Source organism: Semicossyphus pulcher, unplaced genomic scaffold (assembly GCF_022749685.1).
Source record: "Semicossyphus pulcher isolate SPU_LCO1_2020_fin unplaced genomic scaffold, fSemPul1.0.p SCAF_13, whole genome shotgun sequence".
Taxonomy (NCBI): Eukaryota; Metazoa; Chordata; class Actinopteri; order Labriformes; family Labridae; genus Semicossyphus; species Semicossyphus pulcher.
Window position 1 is genome coordinate 16,003,075 of NW_027211637.1, and position 23,432 is coordinate 16,026,506.

The 23,432-nt window shown below is 43.6% G+C and overlaps 1 protein-coding gene across 4 annotated transcripts in view; it reads left to right on the plus strand.

The window, feature by feature from the left end:
* Positions 1–792: 792 nt before the first annotated feature.
* Positions 793–23,432, plus strand: part of wnk3 (WNK lysine deficient protein kinase 3) — a 36,913-nt gene continuing 14,273 nt past the window's right edge. For 3 of the 4 annotated variants that reach the window (XM_069659590.1, XM_069659591.1, XM_069659592.1), the window contains exons 1-10: positions 793–1,288; positions 9,941–11,128; positions 20,377–20,549; positions 20,830–21,050; positions 21,499–21,656; positions 21,790–21,878; positions 22,002–22,221; positions 22,392–22,713; positions 22,885–23,000; positions 23,116–23,307. In XM_069659590.1, the coding sequence (XP_069515691.1) occupies positions 10,406–11,128; positions 20,377–20,549; positions 20,830–21,050; positions 21,499–21,656; positions 21,790–21,878; positions 22,002–22,221; positions 22,392–22,713; positions 22,885–23,000; positions 23,116–23,307 (2,214 nt within the window). In that variant the 5' untranslated portion in view covers positions 793–1,288; positions 9,941–10,405. The remainder of the gene's footprint in view (positions 1,289–9,940; positions 11,129–20,376; positions 20,550–20,829; positions 21,051–21,498; positions 21,657–21,789; positions 21,879–22,001; positions 22,222–22,391; positions 22,714–22,884; positions 23,001–23,115; positions 23,308–23,432) is intronic. The other variant, XM_069659593.1, reaches the window with a different exon arrangement.

The window sequence follows — 23,432 nt, forward strand, 5'->3', positions numbered from 1 at the left end:
TTAAACATTACAAACAAACACTGGGAGAAGTAACCAAGTAGACTACTCTTAGTTATGTAGGCTTCTGTTCTTAAGTAAAGTATAAAGTTCATATTATTTACTTAAGTAATTCTGCATCATGATAATTTAGTATTCTACTGCTTTACATTTCTGAGGATAATAGACATTTAACTATTATATGTAAGCATAACTGTTTGATTTAGATTTTACATAAAATGTTTTATAGGGTTAGAGTTATATTTTATTATATAATGTTATAGTACAAACAACATTTTAAATAGTTAAAATTACAGCCTTCATGACCAACTACAACAGCAAAACTACAACTACCTGTGTAATTATAATTTAACTAGATAACCTTCACAAAAGCAATTTTCTTCATTGAGTTTTATTCAAGAGCATTCCCTGATAATATTGCTAATAACGCTGTCATTTTACTTAAGATTTGAATTTGATCTTGATCAATATAATCATTTATCTTGTCTCTAAAATAATAGAAATGACCATAGAAATGTGTTACAAAATGCTTTGCAAGCTTTTAATTGTCAATTATAACGATTCACATAGTCGTTTAGATTTAACGACGGATGTTTCGGAACTGAAACTAACGAGGGGTATTTGAAAGCAGCATCCAAGCAACGTAACAGGCCTTGAAATAAACATGTGACTCTGCTGCCCTCTCGTGGGGGAGTTGGCGAACTGTCGTTCTCGTTCGTCCTTAGGATGATGATGAGCCCTGTGGCAAGTGAACACGGGCAAGCAGAGCGCGCTCAGTACACACGAGAACCTGCTGAAGGCCGTTGGACTCGTGCGTTGTAAATTATGTACATAAGTTACCGATAATATTCGGGTACACATGAATGGCCGGTCGCACAACTCGGAGCCGTTTAACCGAGCAGCGTGAGGGAAAATCTATAAACCAACGGCGAACATCGTCTGAATTGGACCGCGTACACCAAGTGCTCCGTGCCCGTCTCTCACACAGACCGAGGCTCGACGTCTCCGGTGGGGATTTTCAAGCCGATAATACCGCGGCGAGCGCATAAAATGTAAAGAGAAGAACAAAGCGGCATTTTTCTAACGCTTTTTTTGTAAATGTATTTTTTCAGTGGGTGTAAAATAATTTTGTAGGCAGAAAGCTCAGTGTAAATCGTTTAATAACGTTTGTAAAAAGCTACAGGAATAATAAAGAATCCAGTTATCAGTGAGTTAGCGAGCTAACTGGGGTCAGCAGCTCGTTTTTAAATAGATATATCGCTGGACGGACGAGCTACGATGTCACATATTGGTGAGTTGTGTTTGTTGTTATTTTTAATTGCAAAGAATATAGCAATTTCAACACTGTGGTCCTCAGGAGACAATATTAATGTTTTTTTCAGTCTAGTAGATAGCTCATTATGTATTTATGTTCTCCATGGCTGCGCTTTATTCTGAACATAAATGATGCTGTGTAAAAACACTGAAAACAAGTGCAGAGCTGCAAGCAGTGTAGCTGACAGGCCCTCAGACAACTGTTCAGCCCATCATTTGAATGATTTGCCTGTGCTCGGGGCACCAAAGGCCAGGAGGTTTGGGAATATTTGATCTGTGGTGGTGTCAGTCACTGTGCTCTCGCCCTGCACTGTGACTGTACTCTTGTGTCTTTCACCGTTTGCATGGCGTTTCTAAAGTCAGCTGAGCTACCAGCTAGCCAATAGCTGCACTCTGTGCTGTACTGCCCGCACATCCAGGCATCTCTGTGCCTTTGCCTATATGCTGTATCCTATAAATAACATACATCGTTTCCACTTTGCTTCAGAGCCAGTGGCTACTGCATGACAAGTCACATCATGGTGTCTTTGCTCTGAGTTATTTTCACAATATGCATGTTAGAACATTAAAACAATCCTGTAAATCAATCACAAACTTCAGCTCCATCCTTATGTATATGATCTATTAATTATGTATACATTTCAGCATTACCTCTCAACTCCTATATTAATATTGTATAGATATATCCATAGTGCCAATGGGAGCAATAGAGGTGTACTTAAACATTATGGTTGATGCTTCCTTCCCTAAAAAAGGCTGACTAAACTACTAATATCAACACTTTGCTGATCTCTGAGTGCCCCGTCATCCCCAAGAGTTCAGAGACCATTTGCAGGAATAAGAGGGGCTCAGATGCTGATATGAGCTGCAGCAGTAGTAAGCTACTTTAGGAACATGTAATCCTGATTCATCATTGGCTGATTAGGGAGCCTTTCTCTCACCTGGATTAGAGGAATCCTTCAGTATGGGCCGGTTCTGCTCGCTGAGGGCAATGAAAGAGAACAAAAAGGGGGGTTAGATAACACATATTCTCTGTGTGTTTCTCTCTCTCTGAGTGAACAGTACTGTGTGTGTGCTACCTACACTCCGCTCTCCCATGCTTGACCTGGATTGGACAAAAGTCCCTGTTGTGTTTCAGCCTTGAGTTTCCCTAATGGGTCGAGAACAATCATTGTGTGTTTGATTCTAGCGGCCGGCATTTGATATTTTTTCATCAGATTTCAAAACACCACCTTGACCGAAGACGCTCAGGGAAGCAACATGTGCTGAACCAACTCGTGCAATCATTAAGTGGGAGGAGGAGTAATCAGAGCAGATTTAATTACATTTGCTTTTCTGGTTCGCTTGCACATATGCTGCTCTTAAATGACTACGCTGGATTCACATAAATTATGCTTTTTTTCAGGGCGATTTTCAATATTTCTTCATTTAGTTTACTTAGGATTCCTCTTAGCTTGAACCGCAGTAACAACTATTCTTTCTGATGTGTTTAGTAAAGCATTAGCTCGTGTTCCTTGCTGTGTTTTTGCACAGTGTTCGTCTTGAACATTGTAATTAATTGTTATCGTGCAACACAATACCAGTTTGAGCCTGAGCACCTCCTGTTTTACAAGGCGCTCTTTGAAGCTTTACACCTGCCACTTAACAGTGATACATCCTGGTGCGACTGTACGACAGAAGTCAGTCCTCCGTCATACCGCAGGGTCACTCGACATGGGCTTTGATTCATCTGCCGCTCTGGTCAACAGCTGAGCTGCAGGCTTCAGATGAAAACCTGTGATCTTCAGAGTGGATGAAACTTGACTTCATTTGAATTTTGGCCAGCAGCGCTCAGACCTTGTGCTACCACTGCACCGTCTCCTCACATCACTCAGCCTCCCTCTCCACTTTAAATCTCTGTGGGACTTATGCTGAATTGAAATAGGAATGGATTCAAGTGTTGCATTACTCATGTGTTGAAATGTTGTTACAGGAAGATGGTGAGGATAGTTCTAGACAGCAGGACTGAGGGGGTTTATTATTATTATTCAGTCGCCTAAATTCATCCCATTTTTTCATACATACCTCCCACTGCACAGCCGAGTGACGCTGAGACTTTCTACTTCCTCCTGACACTTTTCTTGTATAAGCTCTGTCTAGTGGGACAATAAAGGGACAATATGGAAACTACTGTTGCAGGCAGAAGAAGAAGAAACAAAATACTGCAGCATGTGCATTATCGCTGATAATCCACTTGTGCTCTCAAAACTTTACAGACACACCCGACGATATACCCGATGATGCTTCAGTCAGTTTAAAGTTTGTTATTTAACATAGAATCAGTGATGTACATTTGGAAGCTATTTTAACATTCATTTAAAACTAAAATGTTTCTTAAAGAGCAACTCCAGTCATATTTTAAGACATATAAAATGCTCTGTTTGAAATAATAAATTGTCTCTGATATATAAACTTCCTGAATCTGCATAGGCCCCGCCCACTGTGTACTGCGTTTCTCCTTTAGTAAAATTAAAGCTGAAAACAAAACAGGTGTCTGCCATCGTTTAGTGGCAACTTGTTAAAACTTAGCAAGCTTGAAATGTAGTAATTAGTAGTAGCAACATTAACGTTAGTAGTCAGTAATGAGTTTGCAGAAATGATGATGACGGTTACAGCTGGCTCGTGCTTCGCCGAAGTGGTTGCCATAGGTTACACATAATGATATGCATTAGGGATGAGTCATGAATTTCATGCAAATATTATCTCATCTTAAAAATATATTTGTTCTATTGTTTTTACCAGCGCCTGGTTGTAATGCGGTACTCCCGCCAGATGGTTGCTGTAGCGCATCTGAAAGCTGTTTGCGCACCGCCATTAAATGACAAGAGAAGAAGAAAGCATGAGAGCTAGGTGCCGGTGACTTCAGCAGAGATACGTCCTTATACGGCAGCTTTGAAAACGGGGCGAAGCTTCAAGTCGAATAGTTCCCAGTGAATACCGAATAGTATTTTTGCTTGAAATGCCCATCCCTAATATGCATAGCGTCATCCCGTCCATTAACGGGATTGGCTCCTTAGGTTTGTGACGTCACAAACCTGCCAATCTGAAGACGTGTTGTTCAGCCTGTCCTTGGGACACTGCAGTTAAAAAGCAGACTGCTTATGCTGTCCCTGATATGTCTCGTAGCACATGAAAAACACCACATGGAGATGTTTACACTGGATTTTCTCTTTAAAATGAGACAAACTGAGCTTTGGGATAACTTTGCCCAGCTGTAAAGAAATATAGTGATGTAAAAAGAAAGAAATAGAAAGATAAATCAATTAGTTCATACATTAAAAGTGGCAATAAAATCAGGAAATTTCCTTATTTATTTTACAAATTATACACAGTTATCGATATAATACAAAAATGTAGTAAACCTGTGCAATTTAGAAGCTATTATAATCAAATCTTTATCATATTTGATTGACAAAATTAGCTGATAGTTTAGTTTATGTTGAGTGATCAATAGATTTATTGTTAGAGCTCCATTTATAACAAAAGCAGGAGCATCTTACGGTACCAGGTTCACAGCCTAGCAGCCCCTCACCCTGCTCCCCCTCGGCCCTCTGCACCCGGTCTCTCTCTCTCTGTGACGCTGGACATACCAACGGAAACTATTCCCATGCTAATGTAATCACCTCATGTTTTCAACCTTTTCCAACCACTAAAAGCATTCCTCCTCTTCCTCTCCTCTCCTCATCCTCACCTCTCCTCTCTGCACACACAACTGTAGCTGCTTTTGTTCTGGTCAGAAATTTAGCTATAGTCACTGCTTTCATTCACACAAACATTGGCACATATTTTATCAGGCAAAATCCCCCCCAGCCCCCTTTTTGTCTGTGCCACCCCCCTCTCTTTATCTCTCTCTTGTTCTCTTTCACACACACATTTTTCCCACCCCTTCTACTAGCCGGCCCCCCTCGCTCCATCTCTCCTTCCCTCTCTCTCTCTCTCTCTCTCTCTCTGTTTGAAACTCTGCTGTCCGCCTGCTCCCATCAACCACAATCCCTTCCTGTCCCCCTCGCCACTTTTTATTCACTCTTTTCATCTACACGTCCCCCTCGATTGCAAAAAAAGGCACTGTCTGCACACACACACACGCACACACACACACACACACTGGCTCTTCCTTTGTCTGCCTGCCTAATTTTCCAGCGGCCGTTTGGTTCCCGGGGATTAATGCGTGTATCCCCATGAAGTAAAGGATATAGAAAGTGTAGGAGGCCGATAGGACTGCAACGTGTTTGTTGCGTTCAAAGTAATAGATTGTGTAGGAGATGTGCACACTCTTGTTGCAACAGCAGGTGCATGTGAATCTTGCTTTTTTCATCTCATAACTTTGAGCACAGATAACAAAAAAGTTCCAGAGAAAAAACAAACACGGCCTTCAGCTGGATTTTGCAGAATAGAATGGAAATCTCATCTTTGGCAGCCGTGGAAAAAAAAGGTGTCACAATGATTTTCGCTGCGCATTTCAGAAATGATTAGGCAGCTGCAGGTGTTCTCCACAGAAGCCTGGAGGGCAGGCAGAGTGCAGCATGTCAGATGTTCACTTCTCATGTGCTACAAGCTCTGATAGAAAAATGAGCAGACAATGATTCTGACATGGGAACTCGACATACGGGGCGCGTCGGGGTCGTGTCGTTGCGGAAGAAAGATGTCCCTGTCTCTGATGCAACTTTTTGTACTCTATTACTTCTGCACGTTGCTTGTTCATTCGGTCGGTGTCAGGAAATTCCTTCCTGCATTCTTTCGTTGAAAACGGAGATGCCGTTTGGCTGCGGGGAAATGTTTGCTTTAAATGTGTCTGTTTGTGTTTTTAAAGAGCATAAAGAAAGTGCAACACAAAGTTTGATGTTAGCTGCCGGTGTGTGTCTTATTTCTGTATCTGTGTGTGTATTTTGGAAGGGAGACTAGGCGGGTGTGAGAGACAGTGATGGGGCTGAGCGTGTTTGATGTACTGTGATAACTCTGTCCGGTATGTGGCTTTCATGGGAACTCCTTGCCCTGGGGACATGGGCGAATAAGCTCCTGTTTAAAGGGCAACTTCCCTCTCTTTATCGCCTGTTGTTTTTCCCCCTTTATGTCCCCCACATCCTGTTAGCCTTTACCTTTTTAGACTCACTGTACACTACAGTATGTCCCCTCTGGGTTACCATAATGCAGAAAATGTTTCTTAAGTGCACAATAAGACATGTTCTCTGTTATTTAGGTTTAGTGCAGGGCTTAAAAAAGTAGTTGATTGGATATGGAAACAATTTAGATAATTAATAACTTAATTAATTGTTTAACCATTAAATTAACCTGAACAAAATTGTTTCCGGGCTCCTCCAAGCGTGAGGATTTGCTGCTTTTCCTGTTTGTCTTGTTTAAAGCTCTGAGTTACCTCTGAGTAACTTTCGGTTTGTGTTGATTTTGGGTGCCGCCTGTGGACAAAGCTGTGCCTCTATCTTTACTGATTTTGTCCTGTTCACACTTTAAGGTATAATAAGTAGGATTTTTCCTAGCATTTCGTCAACAACACAGTCAAACTGGGCCCCTCCTCCTGGGCTCTTCCTCACCAGAATCTCACTCTCACTCTATCGTGCGAGAACATGCCCACCACCCCGAGCTAACACCAACAGCATCATGGCTACCTTTGCGCTTGCATGCTAACCAGCGGTTACCTTTGCGCTAGCATGCTAACTGCCGGTTACCGTTGCGCTAGCATGCTAACTGCCGGTTACTGTTGCGCTTGCATGCTAACTGCCGGTTACCTTTGCGCTAGCATGCTAACCGCTGGTTAGCTTGTCCTATCCAGTTTGAAGCACCTACCTGTCCAACAGAAAGAAGGCCAACTCTGCATCGCTCTTTTGGCGTGTTTGCCGGTCTGAATGTGGCCAGTTGCTAATTTGAACCGCTCCCACACTCACCTATACGCTGTGATTGGCTCAGGGAACCACAACAGCGCCCCTCCTGAAAACGTCCCGTGCAAAGCAAAACAACAGAATAGATACCGAGGGAAGGGTCTCACAAGGGTCCAACACACTCACCAACACACATGTATAGAGGCCGAAAATTGATGATTTATATTATATTATATTTGGGAAAGTCTTTATTTTATTTTTCTAGGAAAATCCTACTTATTATACCTTTAAGTGGTGGATTCTAACAGAAAATCTCATCCTGCTTTCTTTAACAGTCATATGTATCACTTAAATCTTTGCCCTGCAAAATGGAAACAAAGGCAGCGTGCAGTTAATCACTTTGTCTGACACCTACCCCCCCCCCCCAGCAGTTTCAGGCATTATAACTATATGGAAATAATCGATCTTGCAGCTGATGGAATGGTTTTACTTTTGTAGGTCCTAGAGAGTCAACAGAAGTAATTTCAGTCTGTTTCATAACCAGCAAAAAATGCCTCACAAGAGCTTCAACACTTAAGATTGAATGTAAAAAAAACAAAAAACATCTTAACCTTTTTTCAAGCATTTTTCTATTATAGACTCATTGAAAAAACAGAAAATAATCGTTAGTTACACCCTGTTGTTTCAGTTGGGTTGGGTAGAATGACAACACACACAAAAGTCAAGTAAGGTCGCTAATAGCAGGATTACTCTGTGGCATTTGGATTTAAAGGCTTAAACATATTAATAATGAAGTCAGTTATTTAGTTAACTGGTAAATTAGCCCAAACCCACCATATCTCCCTCTCATGTGGCTCTAGGTATTAGGTATGGAGTGTGTGGTGGGAGGCTACAAGCTAAATGCTAATTACAGCTTGTCTCTTAGAGCCTGTGCCTGTGTCTCGGGAATGTTGCCCAACTGGAAGTCTCTCTTGTTCTTCAGGATCCTCCTAGCAGTTGGTCTAATATCAGCCCATTGTGTTTGCACTTTGACTGACAGCTACTAGCATCGCATGTCAGAGCCCTCTTCTTTGAGCCTGGAGAGACAACGGGCTTGATGTAAAGTGTTAATGACTGTGTAATAAAAGAGATCACAGCTTCAGTGGGCCACTAGACGAGCCCCCAGTGGTCACGGTGGACTTCACTCATTAAAGCTGAAAAAAAAAGAAAAGTCTAGACCTGCTGCTGTGACTTTGACTGAGCCCGGCATCTGTCGGGGAAGAAGACATTTCAGCGGCTGTACATGTGTGGTCCTCGTGGGCGAGCTTCAAGCCAGGGAGTGCTGTAACTCAAGACAGGGGTCGATGCATACAGTCGCTCTACAAAGTCCCACGTGCTCAGTTGTAAAGTAATATGTGTTGAGTTGTGAACTAATATGCTAAGTGGGTTAATACCCTGACCCAGTGTGCACTTTTTTACTTTTCATTTGCTGCACCAATGCACTCTGGGACAGCCACATTTCTTCCTTTAAACTCAGCTGCTTAATCATAAATGATGACTTTGGGCTTTATTGCGTCCGCATTTGGCAGGCCGACCCCGTATCTCAGAGATCGGCTCCAGATTAACTTCAGACTGTCCGGTGTGTTGATGAAAACGGCTCTGACGCAGGCCTGAGTGATCACTGCCTGTCACAAGGCGGATGAGATATAATACCGAAGGCCAGATGGAGAGTGATAGAGGAGAAGAGAAGATAAAGATGTCATCCGAAAAATGCCCACAAACCCAAACAGTGAATGAGTTACAGCATCGCAGGGATCTTGCCATGTCAGAGGACACCAGCTGTGTTCAGTTTCACCTTCTGCTGGCAGAGGATAACACCGAGGGCCAATTTAATACCGTCTATTATCACTCTGCCTGAATGCTCGACTGGGTTTACACTGAGTCATGCAGCTGGTTGATAATGGGGCCAATCATAATCAAAGTTGTGTATATTTATGAGCTCTTTTGCAGATGTGTGGTAGTCACTTCAGCACGGTTCGACAATCCCTCCTTGTATGAATTATTCACACTCCACCGGCCCATAGTTCATCATCCATATTTAATGCAGGGATCGCATACTCCTAACAGCAGCTTTCTGTCGACTAATGGAGCCACTGAACACAACTTAAGTCACAAGACGCTGATAAACGTGCACTTGAAGTTTGATGAAGACGATTGATGTTTTTTGAGGGTTAAATGTCAAAGTTTTGCCCATAACAAAGATGCTCTCCTGCATGGGGTTTTAGGATGCTCTCGCCATATACGGGCACAAGTTTGGGTGCAGAGTTTACTGGATTTGTTAACATTATCTAATTACTAACCTCAAGCTGCTGTGGAAAAAGACCATTTATGGAACTTCTTTCTCCTTGTATCTGATTGCTGGAAACATTGCGGCACTTATGGAGCTCTTAAGAATGTACGCACATTAAGTTTCGATTCTTGTTTGCAGCATTTTTCTAACTATAGCAAGCTTAAATGGATACATGCATTAGCTGAGGTTTAACAGACAATCAACACTTAAAATTCTCCAGGGAAATACAGCGTCTCTTTGCAAGGATTAGCCGTGCTTTGCCTTACAGGATGGAGATGTTGAATCACTTAAAACTCTTCTTCTACCTAGTAAAATGTACAACAGTATCCAACCTGCATTTTGCTTGAGAAACAAATATGGCAGCAACAGGAACATATTTCTCTCCCCTGACTGTCTGAATATTAATGCATTGTTTTTTTTTGTCCTGCAGGGTTTACTTGAAGATCTTCACGCAACAGTTTGAAAGAAAAAACACAGCAGCTTTCCAAACAGGCTTAACAAACTCCTGGTTTAGTGTGTGTTTCAAAGAGCTGGAGATGTGTGGTTTACTTTGATTAGTTCTTCATCTAAGTGGGATCTAAAGATAATGTAGGAGATGGTGAGGAGGAAAGTGCGGAAGGAAACCGTTTTCTAACAGCTGTGGTCTCACCCTCCTGTGACCCTGCAAGTCGACTAACAGAGGAGACAGGGAGACGGAGACGGGAGGAAAAGTAGGAGAGGGTCATCAGTTTAACCCGCGGACGGCCTTCAGTCACCTGCAGCTCTGGAAGAACAGCCTGACAGACAAGCAGTGGTGAGTGGGTGACCACAAAAAAGAGAGAGAGACGGGGACTGACGGAGGAGCAAAGGTTTGGAGGAGGAGGAGGAGGTCTAGGAGGAAGAGTGGGAGTTCCCAATGGCTACCGACCCAGGAGAGCCCACAGGCACCGAGGACTCCTCGGAGAAACCTGATGGACAGAGGGAGGAGGAAACGGAGCGAGAGGGCAGGGCCGACCCACAGAGGGAGAGGACACAGAGCACCCCCTCGGACTTCCCCTCCTCCCAGACTCAGGAGAGGAAAGGGGGAGAGGATGGAGGAATCCGAGGAGGAGGAGGAGGAGGAGGGGAAGCCAGCCAGGCAGTAGAGGAAAACCCAGACAGACGGATTTCATTCTCCACGCCCTCATTAACAGTCGACACTGGCCAGAAACGCCTGAGGAGGGAGAAGCGCTTCTTCAGGAAGAGTGTGGAGATTTGTGAGCAGGACGATGAGGTGGAGGTGCCCCCAGAGGCACCCCACAGTGCCCCCCACCTGGAGCTGTGCTCCTCAGACTCAGTCTTCACCAGCAGTGCCCAGCAGCAAGGAGCTGCTTCATCCTGTGCTGCAATGGGCCACGACCCATCCTGCCCCAGCTCCAGCCAGGAGCCCGGCAAGGATGCTCCTTCCTCCGCGCCCGCCCAGAGGGGGAAGGAGAGGGACCGCGAGCTGGAGGAGGAGGCAGAGATGAAAGCTGTGGCCACCTCTCCTGGAGGCAGGTTCCTCAAATTTGACATTGAACTGGGCAGAGGAGCCTTCAAGACCGTGTATAAAGGTTTGGACACGGAGACGTGGGTGGAAGTGGCTTGGTGTGAACTTCAGGTAAGACGAGCTGCTCTCTTCCCTTTTCTCACCATGATTTCTGATATTCAGTCATAATAATAAATTCTGCATTAGCTCGAACATTTAGCTGCAAGATTAAATAAACCTCGAATAATTAGTGCATTGAAATACTGGAAAACGTGTACACAGCCCTGAGAGGTAACTGGAAACACTTTATATCAACAAATAATACTTCTCAATTAGTGCGCTTTGGAGCGCTTTAATCTCCATGTTGCTCTTTTGAAGCGATTCACATCAGATGTGTCCCGGGAGATTTTCTGCTGAGATCTGGAAATCTCAGCACGTTGTCTGCTTGCTATTCATAAAGCGCGACTGCAGTTCAGTGGAGACCGGGGTGAAAGGGAGGAGCATCGCTTGTCGCTGACTGACAGCACAAAGTAAAAGTGGAGGCTTTGCCTTTTCTAGGCCTGTTATGAATAATAGAATCAAAGGCTGTCAGCGCTTTTTCTTGTCTTGGTAGGATATCCTATTATAAGCAGCTTTCTTGGTATTAGCCTGAATAAGAGTAATTCATTCATGATATTTCAGGGAAATTTAATACGAGGGATTACATCAATGAAACTTGACTCTTGAAATGTCCAGAAGATGTTTGTCATTCAGTCTTTTGAATGATTTCTTACATTACGTGTTCTTATTATAAAGTCTAACATCATGTCTCATAAGGGCTACTGTAAACATGTCGGGGTATAGCTATAGTCTCCGCCTATTCTTGTCTATTGTGTGATGATATGAGGTATGACATGGAAATAGTCTCGTGAAAGGGAAGTTCTGAATGGTATGCATTTTGTGGGCACACAAAAAGGAACACTGATGTAGGTGTAAGAAGCTCTTTGTCATGCGTTGACATTGCAGTGGGAGGACAATCACGACATGTAATGAACGTCTCACACAAGAGCACTGTCCAAGTCTTTACATGACGTAGACAACATCATGAGAAGTAATGAGAAACATTCTTACATGATGCGAATTGAACTCAGGGTGGGAGACGAGACTTGTGGAGGAGAGAAGAAATGCATCCCTCTGACTCTCGGCCCCACAATAGAGAGCAGTGTTATGGCGAGCCTTCTGATTTGACTGCCGGCTTTGTGCGAGAAAAGTCAGTCATGTGTTTGGTTTGGAGCTAATTCCAAAACAAGAGCCTCGACTAATCCTTAAGAACCAGGCTCTGTCTGTTGGACTAAGGAGCAGCCGGCGCTTCCCCATCACCTTCTCTGGGTTTACCCTCAGCACCTACTGAATCAGCGTCACGTCAGCAGCTTGGCATATCACACTCACAGCTCCTGTTCAGTCCTACTCAAATACTTGATATGCTCTGTTTGCAAAGGTGTACTGTTTCACGTTCAATAATAAGAGTATCATTAATGTATTTATGAAATGCTACCAGGCAGCATTCTTTCACGACACCTGCAGAGTTTGTTTGTGTGCTTGGCTCAGGCCTGTGAACAAAGCTAAGCTCATAAAGCAAAATGAAAAGACAGATGGCGTAATATCATTTGGGTACCCATATTGAATCTGTGTTATCCAATTTTGTCTCCACAAATGCATTAAAGTAAACCTCATGGACAGTCTTCACAAAGCACCAGGAAATGCACCGTCAAGCACTGGTTGAAAGCTCATAAAAAGAAACTCCATGCATATTTTTCTAGGTCTTATGTATAAACAGATAAAAAAAGCCTTTTAAAGTAAAAACAGACTGAGCTTCTAAAAAAACCTCAAACAGGAGGGAACGGGACAGAGTGTGAGAAAGAATAGAGAGAGACACAGGAGGTGATGGTGATTGAAAAAGCGCGAGAGAGAGAGAGACAGCGGGGGGAGACGGCCAGCCAAACAGAGGATTACCGTGGCATCCCTCCCAGAGAGCAGTCGCGTAGCTAATGCTAACTTACCACATGCAAGGAGACACATGGACGTACGCAAACACACATGCACACACACACAGACAGTACACAGCGCCCAGGTCACACGCCTATAAATGGATCCAGTGCTGCATTCAGGGAAACGTTCTAGTCAGTCTGGTCACATGATCGGCCCTATTTACGCAGGTTAAATGCAGGGTGGCATTAAAATGAACACTAGTAATTAGAATAATGAGATTAGATATGATCAGCTTACCGTGTTATAAATAATAGACTTGACACAAGCATTGATGTGCTGATGGATCTTATGTAAGGATGATGAGAGTAATATTCTTGTCTAAACTGATTTATTTATTGTGCAAAAAACACTTTTATAAGTTGACTCAGTTCTTTACACTCTGGTAACTTTTTAAATTAAACAATTTATTACAAGAGCAGGTCCTGTAGGCATAGGAAATATTGTGCCCATGTATCATAAAGCTGTAAAATGGCATAAAAGACCACATTGTACTATTTGATGCTAACGCGGCTATCCTGTGAGACTGCAGCCTGGGAGCACCTAGCTCCTCTCCTCCTGTGTCCACAAAGAGAGGGAAGCCAGGGGATTAGCTGTCCAAATGCAGCTTGAAAGAGTGTGTAATTAAAGTTCACAGTGCGGACACCATCGCTCTTCTTTCCTTTCCCTTTCCCTGGGAATTCTGCGCCTAAAAGGGCAGCGCTATATATCTCCCATGCTAGCACTCTTACCCTCCGTCGCCCTCCGTGGATGTGTTTTTACCTCGTACATGTTTTACATTTCTGTGCGCAAGCTGTTGCTCTCTACTCGTCTGTGTCAACATATGCCACTGTATGCCTCTGTCCCTCTCTTCCTCTCTCTCAGCCTCCCTCCATTTTTCCCTCCATCACTTTTTGTCTGTGTGAGTGAGCATGCAGAGTGATCCAGGGGAGTTAATTACAGTGGGTGCCTGTGAGGCTGGAACAAAAACCCTGCACAGACAGCAGAACTCGGGCAGCAGAAACCAGACTGGCTCAACCCAGTTATCCCAGACTGGTCCAGCTCGGCTCAGCTCTACCCAGCCATGCCACACTCGTAGGACTGCAAACACTAGAGCAGCGTTTAGGGTTGCCATGATGATGATTGCCACCTTAGATATTTGGGTGTAATGTGCTTTTATAGCGCCGCTTGCATTTATGCTGGCAGAATACTCCGATCAGACATAACATTATGACCACTGACAGGTCAAGTGAATAACATTGATTATCTTGCTACAATGGCACCTGTCAGTGGGTGTGATATGTTGCGCAGCAAGTGAACCTCGTGTCCTCAAGGTTGATGTGTTGGAAGCACAAAGCACAAAAAATTGGCAAGAGTAAGGATAGGAGCAACTTTGACAAGGGCAAATTGTGATGGCTAAACGACTGCAAAACAACTGCAGCTCTTGTGGGGTGTTCCCGGTCTGCAGTGGTTAGTACACACAGAAAGTAGGTCCAAGGAAGGACAAATGGTGAACCAGCGACAGGGTCATTGATGCGCGTGGGGAGCGAAGGCTGGCCTGTGTGGTCCGATCCAACAGAAGAGCTAATGTAGCTCAAACTGCTGAAAAAGTTAATGCTGGTTCAGATAGAAAGGTGTCACAACATACAGGACATCGCAGTTGCGTATTGCTGTTGCGTAAGGGGCCGCATAGCCGCAAACAGGTCAGGGTGCACATGCTGACCCCTGTCCACTGTCAAAAGCACCTTCGATGGGCATGTGAGCAACTGGATCACGGAGCAATGGGAGGGCAGTTTTAGCGGCAAAAGGGGGACCTACACAATATTAGACAGGTGGTCATAATGTTTTGGCTGGTCGGTGTAAGTCCCAGCTTAGCAGGCTGCCTACCACAAACACTATGCCATGTTTCTTAGGCTCATCCTTATTAAGGATAGTTAAGGCTTTCACATGGTTTAAAGTCACATTTTACTTCAATGTGCTGCCCCTGTGAAACAAAATCTAGACCTCTTGTTTACCTATGCATGGTCAAGACCCACAGCTCGGCAGGTCATGATAATTGAGCCAGTCACAAGGTTGAGAGAGCGTCTGTTGTCGCTGCCAGCTGCCTCTAGTCAGAAAAAAAGCTGTTTTCCCATCCTTCAATCATTGCAGGCTAAGGTTAAAGTATTCAAGAGGACATCGTACAACAATCGTACCTTAACCATTCTTACCATTTCTTCCCCCCTCCAAACAATTGACAACACACCCTTTTCCAACCCCTTTCTGGTTGTGAGCCACCAGTCTGGTCAGACCATTCAAAGCAAAGACAGACTATTGATGGGTGATCCAAATTAGGAGAGGCAACATTAAATGGACTACAGCTGAATGGGCTAGACGGGGATGGAATCGATCCAACCAAAGTCACCAACCAACATCCTCAACTGGGGCACAGAGAGTTGGCGAGTGTCCCTCGGGCTGTAGCCACATTAGCTAACTGTGAATTCAACAGAAGATTCAATTACTGATCAATTCTTTACCACCCGACACTTACAGAAACTGTATAGCTTAATCAGAAATCAATAAATCTGAGGCAACATTATGACATGTGAATGTTTGGGTTTAGATATTCTGATTAATTTGTATGGTAGCATTGCCGTCCATTAATTAACCTTGGCCACCCTTCCATATTAAGACAGATATTTACACTTCTATTTATAATGTGTTTCTTAGATCTACTTTAACTGATATCTTGTGGCTAGTTATTGTGACACTGAAGTTGCCACTGAGGTGTTTAGTGTAGTGAACTTGGCCCACTGGCCTGGGGTTCTAATCCGGCGTGAGGGCCAGCCCTTGACCAGCAATCTATCTTGTTAGTCTGATCTGTTGTAGCTTAAAGTAATCTAATCCTAGCTACTGACATGCTTGCAGAGCCTTACACACGACATACACACTCATACAAACAGCAAGAATAATGTTCACCTATATTCCTGTCAGTGCTAACCCTAAAGCAGCCCTGTTTTTCCCTCAGTAGCTGAGACACGCTCCTCCGTCAGAGAAGAAGGCATCCAGGGAAGCCTGTTCATCATGTAGTCTGTATGATATGTGATACTCGTGCAGTCTTTGCCAAAATAGATGTTTTAGCGCTCACGTGCGTTGGCGCTCATGACCCTAGCCTCTTGCCATCTACCAAATGTGCTTTGTAAGCCATATCCTGTCCACTTCCTGTTTTATGAGGCTACTTAACCTGCTGCTTGACCTTCTGCTCCACCAGATGTCTGGTCCAAAAAAAACTCTTGATGCACGACCAGGTCGTAGGTCTTACTCTGTTTACCAAGTTATAGGACTTAGGCCGTGTCAGAGGGGCGCCATGTGACAACAACATGATGTGAGCTTACTGACTATGCAGGTGTGGACAAAGTAACAGGAGCGCCTAATGTATTGATTTTTTCATCACAGTTACTCTCCAAATATATATATATATATATGTAGATAATACATGAATAAATATATATAAATAATAGATTTGTAATACTTGTTTGTAAAAGTTTTTTTGTTAAACTGGATCAAAGGGTGCTTAAGAGTTCATCCAGAGTTTGTCCACCATCTGTAGCCAGAATAAGCTTAATCACAATTGCGCGATATCATACAACAATACAGCAAGCTATGGCCTTAGAGCTAAATCAACAGACCCCAACTGAAAGTGAACATCATTTTCGTCTTGGATTGGATATTTTCTGGCGTTCTTGTTCAATTCAGGATCCAATAAAACGTCTCATCACGCAGCATTGGAAAACTGCCTTTGATGTGGCTTACATGGCAACCACACAGAGGGAAAATGTACGGATTTGGTACAAGTAACTCGGCTGAGCAAGAAGTGGCTAAGTGCATAGAAGTGCATGTGTTAGAGTACCAATCACACTGCTCTAGTTGTTGAGATAAGATAAGATAAGCTTTATTGATCCCCACAGGGGAAATTTACTCATTACAGCAGCTCACAAAACAGGCAAATTAAATTAAAGTACTCAAGCAATAAAAAAAGATAAAAAAGTAGGTGGCAATAAAAAGATTTAAAAAATCTGACAATAAAAACAGTAACGAAATAAATAAACTATTCACACAATGTTCACATTTTTCCTTGTCGAAAGATAGGCAGGGGTTATTTTTCTGCACAGAAAATAGTACAGTCAAGTTGCCCACCCACAGTACATACAAAGAACCAAGTATAGTATATATGTTATTGACATTACAAGAGACTGTTGCTGTGTCCGAAACCGCATACTAACGTACTGCCTACTACATACTCAAACAGTATGTACTGCCTACTGCCTACTAACCTGACTATTAGGATGCCGGTGGCATCATACTCAGAGTCGTCTTCTCCGTATCACGTGACTTAATCGTTTACGTATGTCCGGTCTGATCTCCGGTCCATCTCCACCATAGTAGAAGCTGAATTGCCGCAATGCATTTTTGGGCGGTTGAGTACGGTGATCTTCCGTCTCATACTCAAATATCCGAGCCGATCTAGTATACATCAGGGCATTTCTCGCATACATAAAATTGCATACTATGAGATGGGAACGCATGACATACTCAAGTTTACATCACGCTTAGTATGATTAGTATGATAGTATGCGGTTTCCGACACACCGTGTGTATGACTACATTAGTCAAGCAGGTACCTCTGAATAACACAGCAGACTCTCGTTTAACTGGTTGATGATAAAACCAACAGATGATACAAAACAGCTGATCTGTGGTAACCTGTAGACACAGAGTGTAGGAGAATGTTTGGGTTGCTTGGCAACAACAGTCCAGTTTCAGTTAAGTTGTAGAACTAGTTGAGTTGGTGGAGCAAAAAAGACAGCAAAAAAAACACTTTATCTGCCGCACTCGGCCTGCAGCCACGTGCCTACGACCAAATCACAGCCGTGATGATATTCAGTACAACATCACTCCCTCTTGTGTGATATTGCTCAATTCGCATTTATTTATATATATTTATGAGAACGATTATGGTTGTTTTTTTCCATATAAACTATGTGTCTAAAAGCTGGAAGTATTTACTTCACAGGTTGCAGAAATGGAGAACAGCCAGGTTGATTTAGAGGAAGAAAGACTTGGGCTAGTCACCATCGCTGCGTCATGTTCTCCTGAGCTGCACTTTCTCTCTGTCATTTTCAGTCTATGTTTTTCTGTTGCTTCCCTGTTTCCATTTATCTGATGGTTCAGAGACAGTGTGTCCTTTCTTCTACTTTGTGGCTGTTTTGTTTGTCAATTGTGGTTGTTTTAGTCCCTATTGTGCCAAAGCTGAACTAATGTAGCGAGGCAAACGATACCAGATTATTGCGCTATTATTCAAGAGTTTATTGAGTAGTGTTCTATAACATATGTCTCATAGCTTAGCATGAGCGAGGCCTCGTGATACCAGTTATTATACTTGGGTGTGTTACGCAGTCTTGGCATCGTAAAGAGAACTGTTACATACTTGAACAGCATGTATCATCATGCTTTTATTGTTGTTGAGCCTCTGTTTGTGTGAATATCGATGTGCAGGGGCGAGCGGTGAGTGGCTATGTGGATGGAAAGGGAAAGGGTTTGTGTAAAGTCTGTCTAGACAGAATCTCTCTAACTGAACTCTATCTGAACTTTGCCCACCCGGAGGCTGTCTGATGCCACACTCGGAGGGAGACACAATAGACACTGAGGAGGCAGCAGACAGGGACACACAGACTGGCAGCCTGTCTCACACCGTACCAGACAGTGAGGGAGAGTGATGCTTTGACTGAAGAGTGAGACAGACGACAAACGCATCAAAATGGAACCGCTGACAAAATGTAGCCAGAAAGAGGACACGTGTAGATGTGGGTAGATACAGGCAGCACTGAGATGTCAGCATGGTTAGACACACCTGCACACAGCCAGGTAGACACGCAATTACATAGGTATGTATGCACATTAAAATTCAAGGGAGTTGGCATTAAAGGAATGAGAGCATGAGGGTAGAGGATGGGCAACTTATTCTCAGCCATAATAGTACAAAGAGGAGCAACCTTTCTGTTGATACTTCTGTCCTGTTGGGAGGGGAGGGCTGGAGAGATTGCCTCCAAAAGTACTTCCAGAAAAGGACACTGCTGAGCCTGTATAGACAGAGTGAAGGATCTCTGCTGAGATGAAAGACAGACACACGGGGGACGGGAAGCAGAGGCACAAAATAAGTGTGAAGGTATATGTAGGGATAGTGAACTGCATTACATTACAATGTGTTTGGTTACATCCACACATCTGCAGCACACCGCCTCCCTTTGGGGAGCTTTGCGTAAAGCAAAAAGCCCAAAATCAATGTAATTGATCAGTGGAAAGTCAGTGTTATGATGCCTTCTATTTATAGTGAGGTCTGTTTGTGACACAGCGAAGGCTGCCACCTGACTCCCTCGTAGATATGAAGTCCAGCACACCGTTTCGGCTGATCTTTCTTTGAAATTTTGCTGTCACATAAATTATTAAATGCTTTGAACTCTCAGAGTGGTCCATTTCAAGCTTTCAGTACCATCTGATGATGTCCTCACACAACAGGTCACAAGGTCAGTAAAGGTCAAACAACAGCAGGCGTAAAATGCTTTGGTTTTTGTACACATGGAGGTAGCCAACAACGACAGTTGCTTGTGACATGTCTAAAAATAAACACTGCCTCAGCAGGGACAGTCAGGATTTCCTCCATTGTGAATTGCTTTGATTCTGAACATAGCTCTGATTCTTTCAATTATATCACCATCGCATCACTTGGATATTCATAAATGTGATTTCCCAGTGACTTCAGGAAATGTAAACATATGTGTATTTTTGTCTGAATACTGCAGATTTAATGGGTGGGAGCACCCAGAGTTTAAGAAAACAGAAAAGCTCATAAAGATAAATAAGATTACACAAGTAAAACAAGACAAGAAAGACACTATTTTCTCAGTGCAAAACACAAAATCTAGTCTGCATATCATACAATAATATAAGGCCCTTTAAATAACCTGTGACACAATGTTTAACATGAGTCAATGGCTGTCTCTGTTCCTGTGGGATGCTGTCCATGTCATTGAAGAGAATTTCTGCTGCATCCGCTCTGTCCGCCATACTGTAGATTTGTGGCAGATGCAGTACAAATGTGTTTTATGAAGCTCAGGTTTGGGTGTTGTCTCAGCACGGCTGAATCTCTGTATTGCTAGTACCATCTAGTGGCAGCAGGTGTTAGTGAACGCTGTGGAGTGACAGGTAAAATCACGATGAACAGGATTGTATTGCAGCTCCCTTGGAAAGCTTTGGAACCAAATGAAGCAGTTGGAGGCTGTAGGAAAACAAATGTTCCCAATCATGCCGTATAACTATGTGTTTATTTCTCACCTCAGGACCGCAAGCTGACCAAGGCGGAGCAGCAGCGCTTCAAGGAGGAGGCGGAGATGCTGAAGGGGCTTCAGCACCCCAACATCGTCCGTTTCTATGATTCCTGGGAGTCCGTGCTCCGCGGCAAGAAGTGCATCGTACTGGTCACTGAACTTATGACTTCAGGAACACTTAAGACGTAAGCTGTGACATGTGTATGATAAAGAATCTTTTAGCCATAGTCTCTAATTGACACAAGCTGATGTATAGTATACATCATCATTTAAGTTTCTATATGGTGTAGAAAATTGAAGGTAGTGTCTCTAAAGGGAAGTACAGTCATCTGTAGCCGTGTGAATTCAGGCTACAGTGCAAACCAGTAGCTGTGGATTTACTGTGTGATTTTACCAAATATAAACGCAGAGCTGTATTTGGCAGTGCTGCTCAATCCTCTCCTGCGTTTGCTCTCCCCTGCACAGTTATCTGAAGCGCTTCAAGGTGATGAAACCCAAGGTCCTGAGGAGCTGGTGTAGGCAAATCCTGAAGGGCCTTCACTTCCTTCACACCAGGACTCCTCCGATAGTCCACCGAGACCTCAAGTGCGACAACATCTTCATAACAGGCCCCACAGGCTCAGTCAAGATCGGTGACCTGGGGCTGGCCACTCTTATGCGGACCTCCTTTGCCAAGAGTGTCATAGGTAGGCTCCATAATTAGACCGAGTACTTTGGAGAACTATTCCTGGAATGTACCTGCATCAGCACACTTAGTGAGGGCCTATAAATACTCTTTTCCTTTGATTCAGCACTATACCGATTCTTAAAAAGGGTGTCTAGGGATATAGATTATTATTGACAGAGTCACTCTAAAATCCATGTGGACAGCACTTAATGTTAAAAACTCTTTAAGCCAACTTAAGCAACACACTGAGTTCCATTAGCTCCATGAAGTTTAACTCAGGAAGCAAGAACAACGCCAGGAAAGTTGTTATCAGAGTTTCAATTGAATTTAAATTTCTCCATTTACTTTTAGGCATAAGTGCTGTGTGGACAGTTTTTATGTAACAGTATACAGATTGTAAAGCACTAAAACACTATTGTAGCTGTTTCGCTTGCTATTTACTGTGAACAATCATCTGATCATAACAGGAACCCCGGAGTTCATGGCTCCAGAGATGTATGAGGAGCACTATGATGAGTCTGTGGATGTCTACGCCTTCGGGATGTGCATGCTTGAGATGGCCACTTCAGAATACCCCTACTCTGAGTGCCAAAACGCTGCTCAGATTTATCGCAAAGTCACAAGCGTAAGTCTCTTTTATTGCATAACTGAGTCAATTTGATATGTGCAGACTTTATTCTCAAGTAGTGTGAAGTATTACTTCTGATTGTTTTTTTACAGCTGTTACTTACTGTTAATTTTCCATTTCTTTTCTGCAGGGGATAAAGCCAGCCAGCTTTGATAAAGTCAATGACCCAGAGATCAAAGAGATCATCGAAGGCTGCATTCGTCAGAGCAAGAGCCAGAGGTGAACAGGATTTACTTTCATAACATGACATAATGCACTCTGTCTGTCAGAATTCCTAATCCAGCAGTGAAGAAACATACTAGTGCCTGTGTCACCATTCCTGTGTTATATTTCCCTTGACAGACTCTCCATCCGAGACCTCCTGAACCACGCATTCTTCGGGGAGGACACAGGGGTCCGGGTGGAGCTGGCAGAAGAGGACACAGGCACACAGGACTGCCTAGCTCTCCGTATTTGGGTTGAAGAGCCCAAGAAGCTGAAGGGGAAGCACAAAGACAATGAGGCCATCGAGTTCAGCTATGACCTGGAGAATGACAGCGCTGAGGAAGTGGCTCTAGAGATGGTGAGACACAATTCACTTCTGACGAGTAGAAACAGTTTTTCCTGGGGGCCATGTATGAAATCCTTCGGCTCATTTATCAGCTTTTTCATGGTTCCTCCTTCTGACCTAAATTTACCACAGCCTACCTCCACTCATTAGTAACTCTCTCTCTCTCTTTCTCTCTCTCCAAGGTGAAGTCTGGATTCTTCCATGAGAGCGATGCTAAGGTGGTGGGAAAATCCATCCGGGACCGAGTTAATCTGATCAAAAAGTCACGGGAGCGTCGGCAGCAGCAGCTCCTCCAGCAGCAGCAAGGCTATGAAGAAAGAAGAGACTCCACTCTCACCTCCTACACCTTTTCTCATCAACCCTGCATGTCCTCGCTGGGGCCAGTGGCGCCTGGACAAACAGGAGGTGGCGGAGGAGGAGGGCAGGAGTCTGAGGAGCTGCCTGAAGTGGACCAGCATGTTAGGCAGCAGCAGGTTTTCAGTGGGACAGCCCTTAGTCTACCAGGTAGAGTATACCCCTTTGGCATCTATTTCATACGCCAGGAGATTATTAGTAAGGTATCAGGACATCACTGCTTTGCAACCAGCATGGTGGAAGAATCTACTAATGTAAAATGTGTCGTGAGGGATATGAGTTTACATTGCTCCTTATTTTATTTTATTGTTCACTCTGCAGGTGAGAGTGTCGGGTCTGCCAGCTGTGAATCTTATGCCAGTGGACAGAGCCAGGCGTACTCTCAGCAAGGGGATTCATACGCCCACTCCCAGACTACTCTCCCCCCTGTGGCATCCGTACGTCTATGCATTGTTTTCTATTCATCTATAATTCCCACCATTAATCAGTAATCATTTTAAATCACTGCAATGCTAAATCATATTGTTCACTAACTATATTCTTGCACTACAGAGCGCCGCTGCTTTGGCTCATCCTCAAATGCACCCCATCGGTGAGAGTGGAAGTGTCTCAAATGTGCCTATTGGCCAGAGTGGTAGTATGTCAATAGGCCACAGTGGAGGAGGACTTGTTGGTCAGACATTTCTTCAGCCCGTTACCATGGTTCCACAGGTATCACCAAATGTCCCTCAACAATATTATCAGGTGAAAAGGGCGATAATACTCATATGTAATAACATGAGGGCCACATTTACACTTGCGCTACACCTTTTAACATTATTATAATCAAAGTAAAGCTATGGTCCCACTACTCTGTCACATTTTGCGTT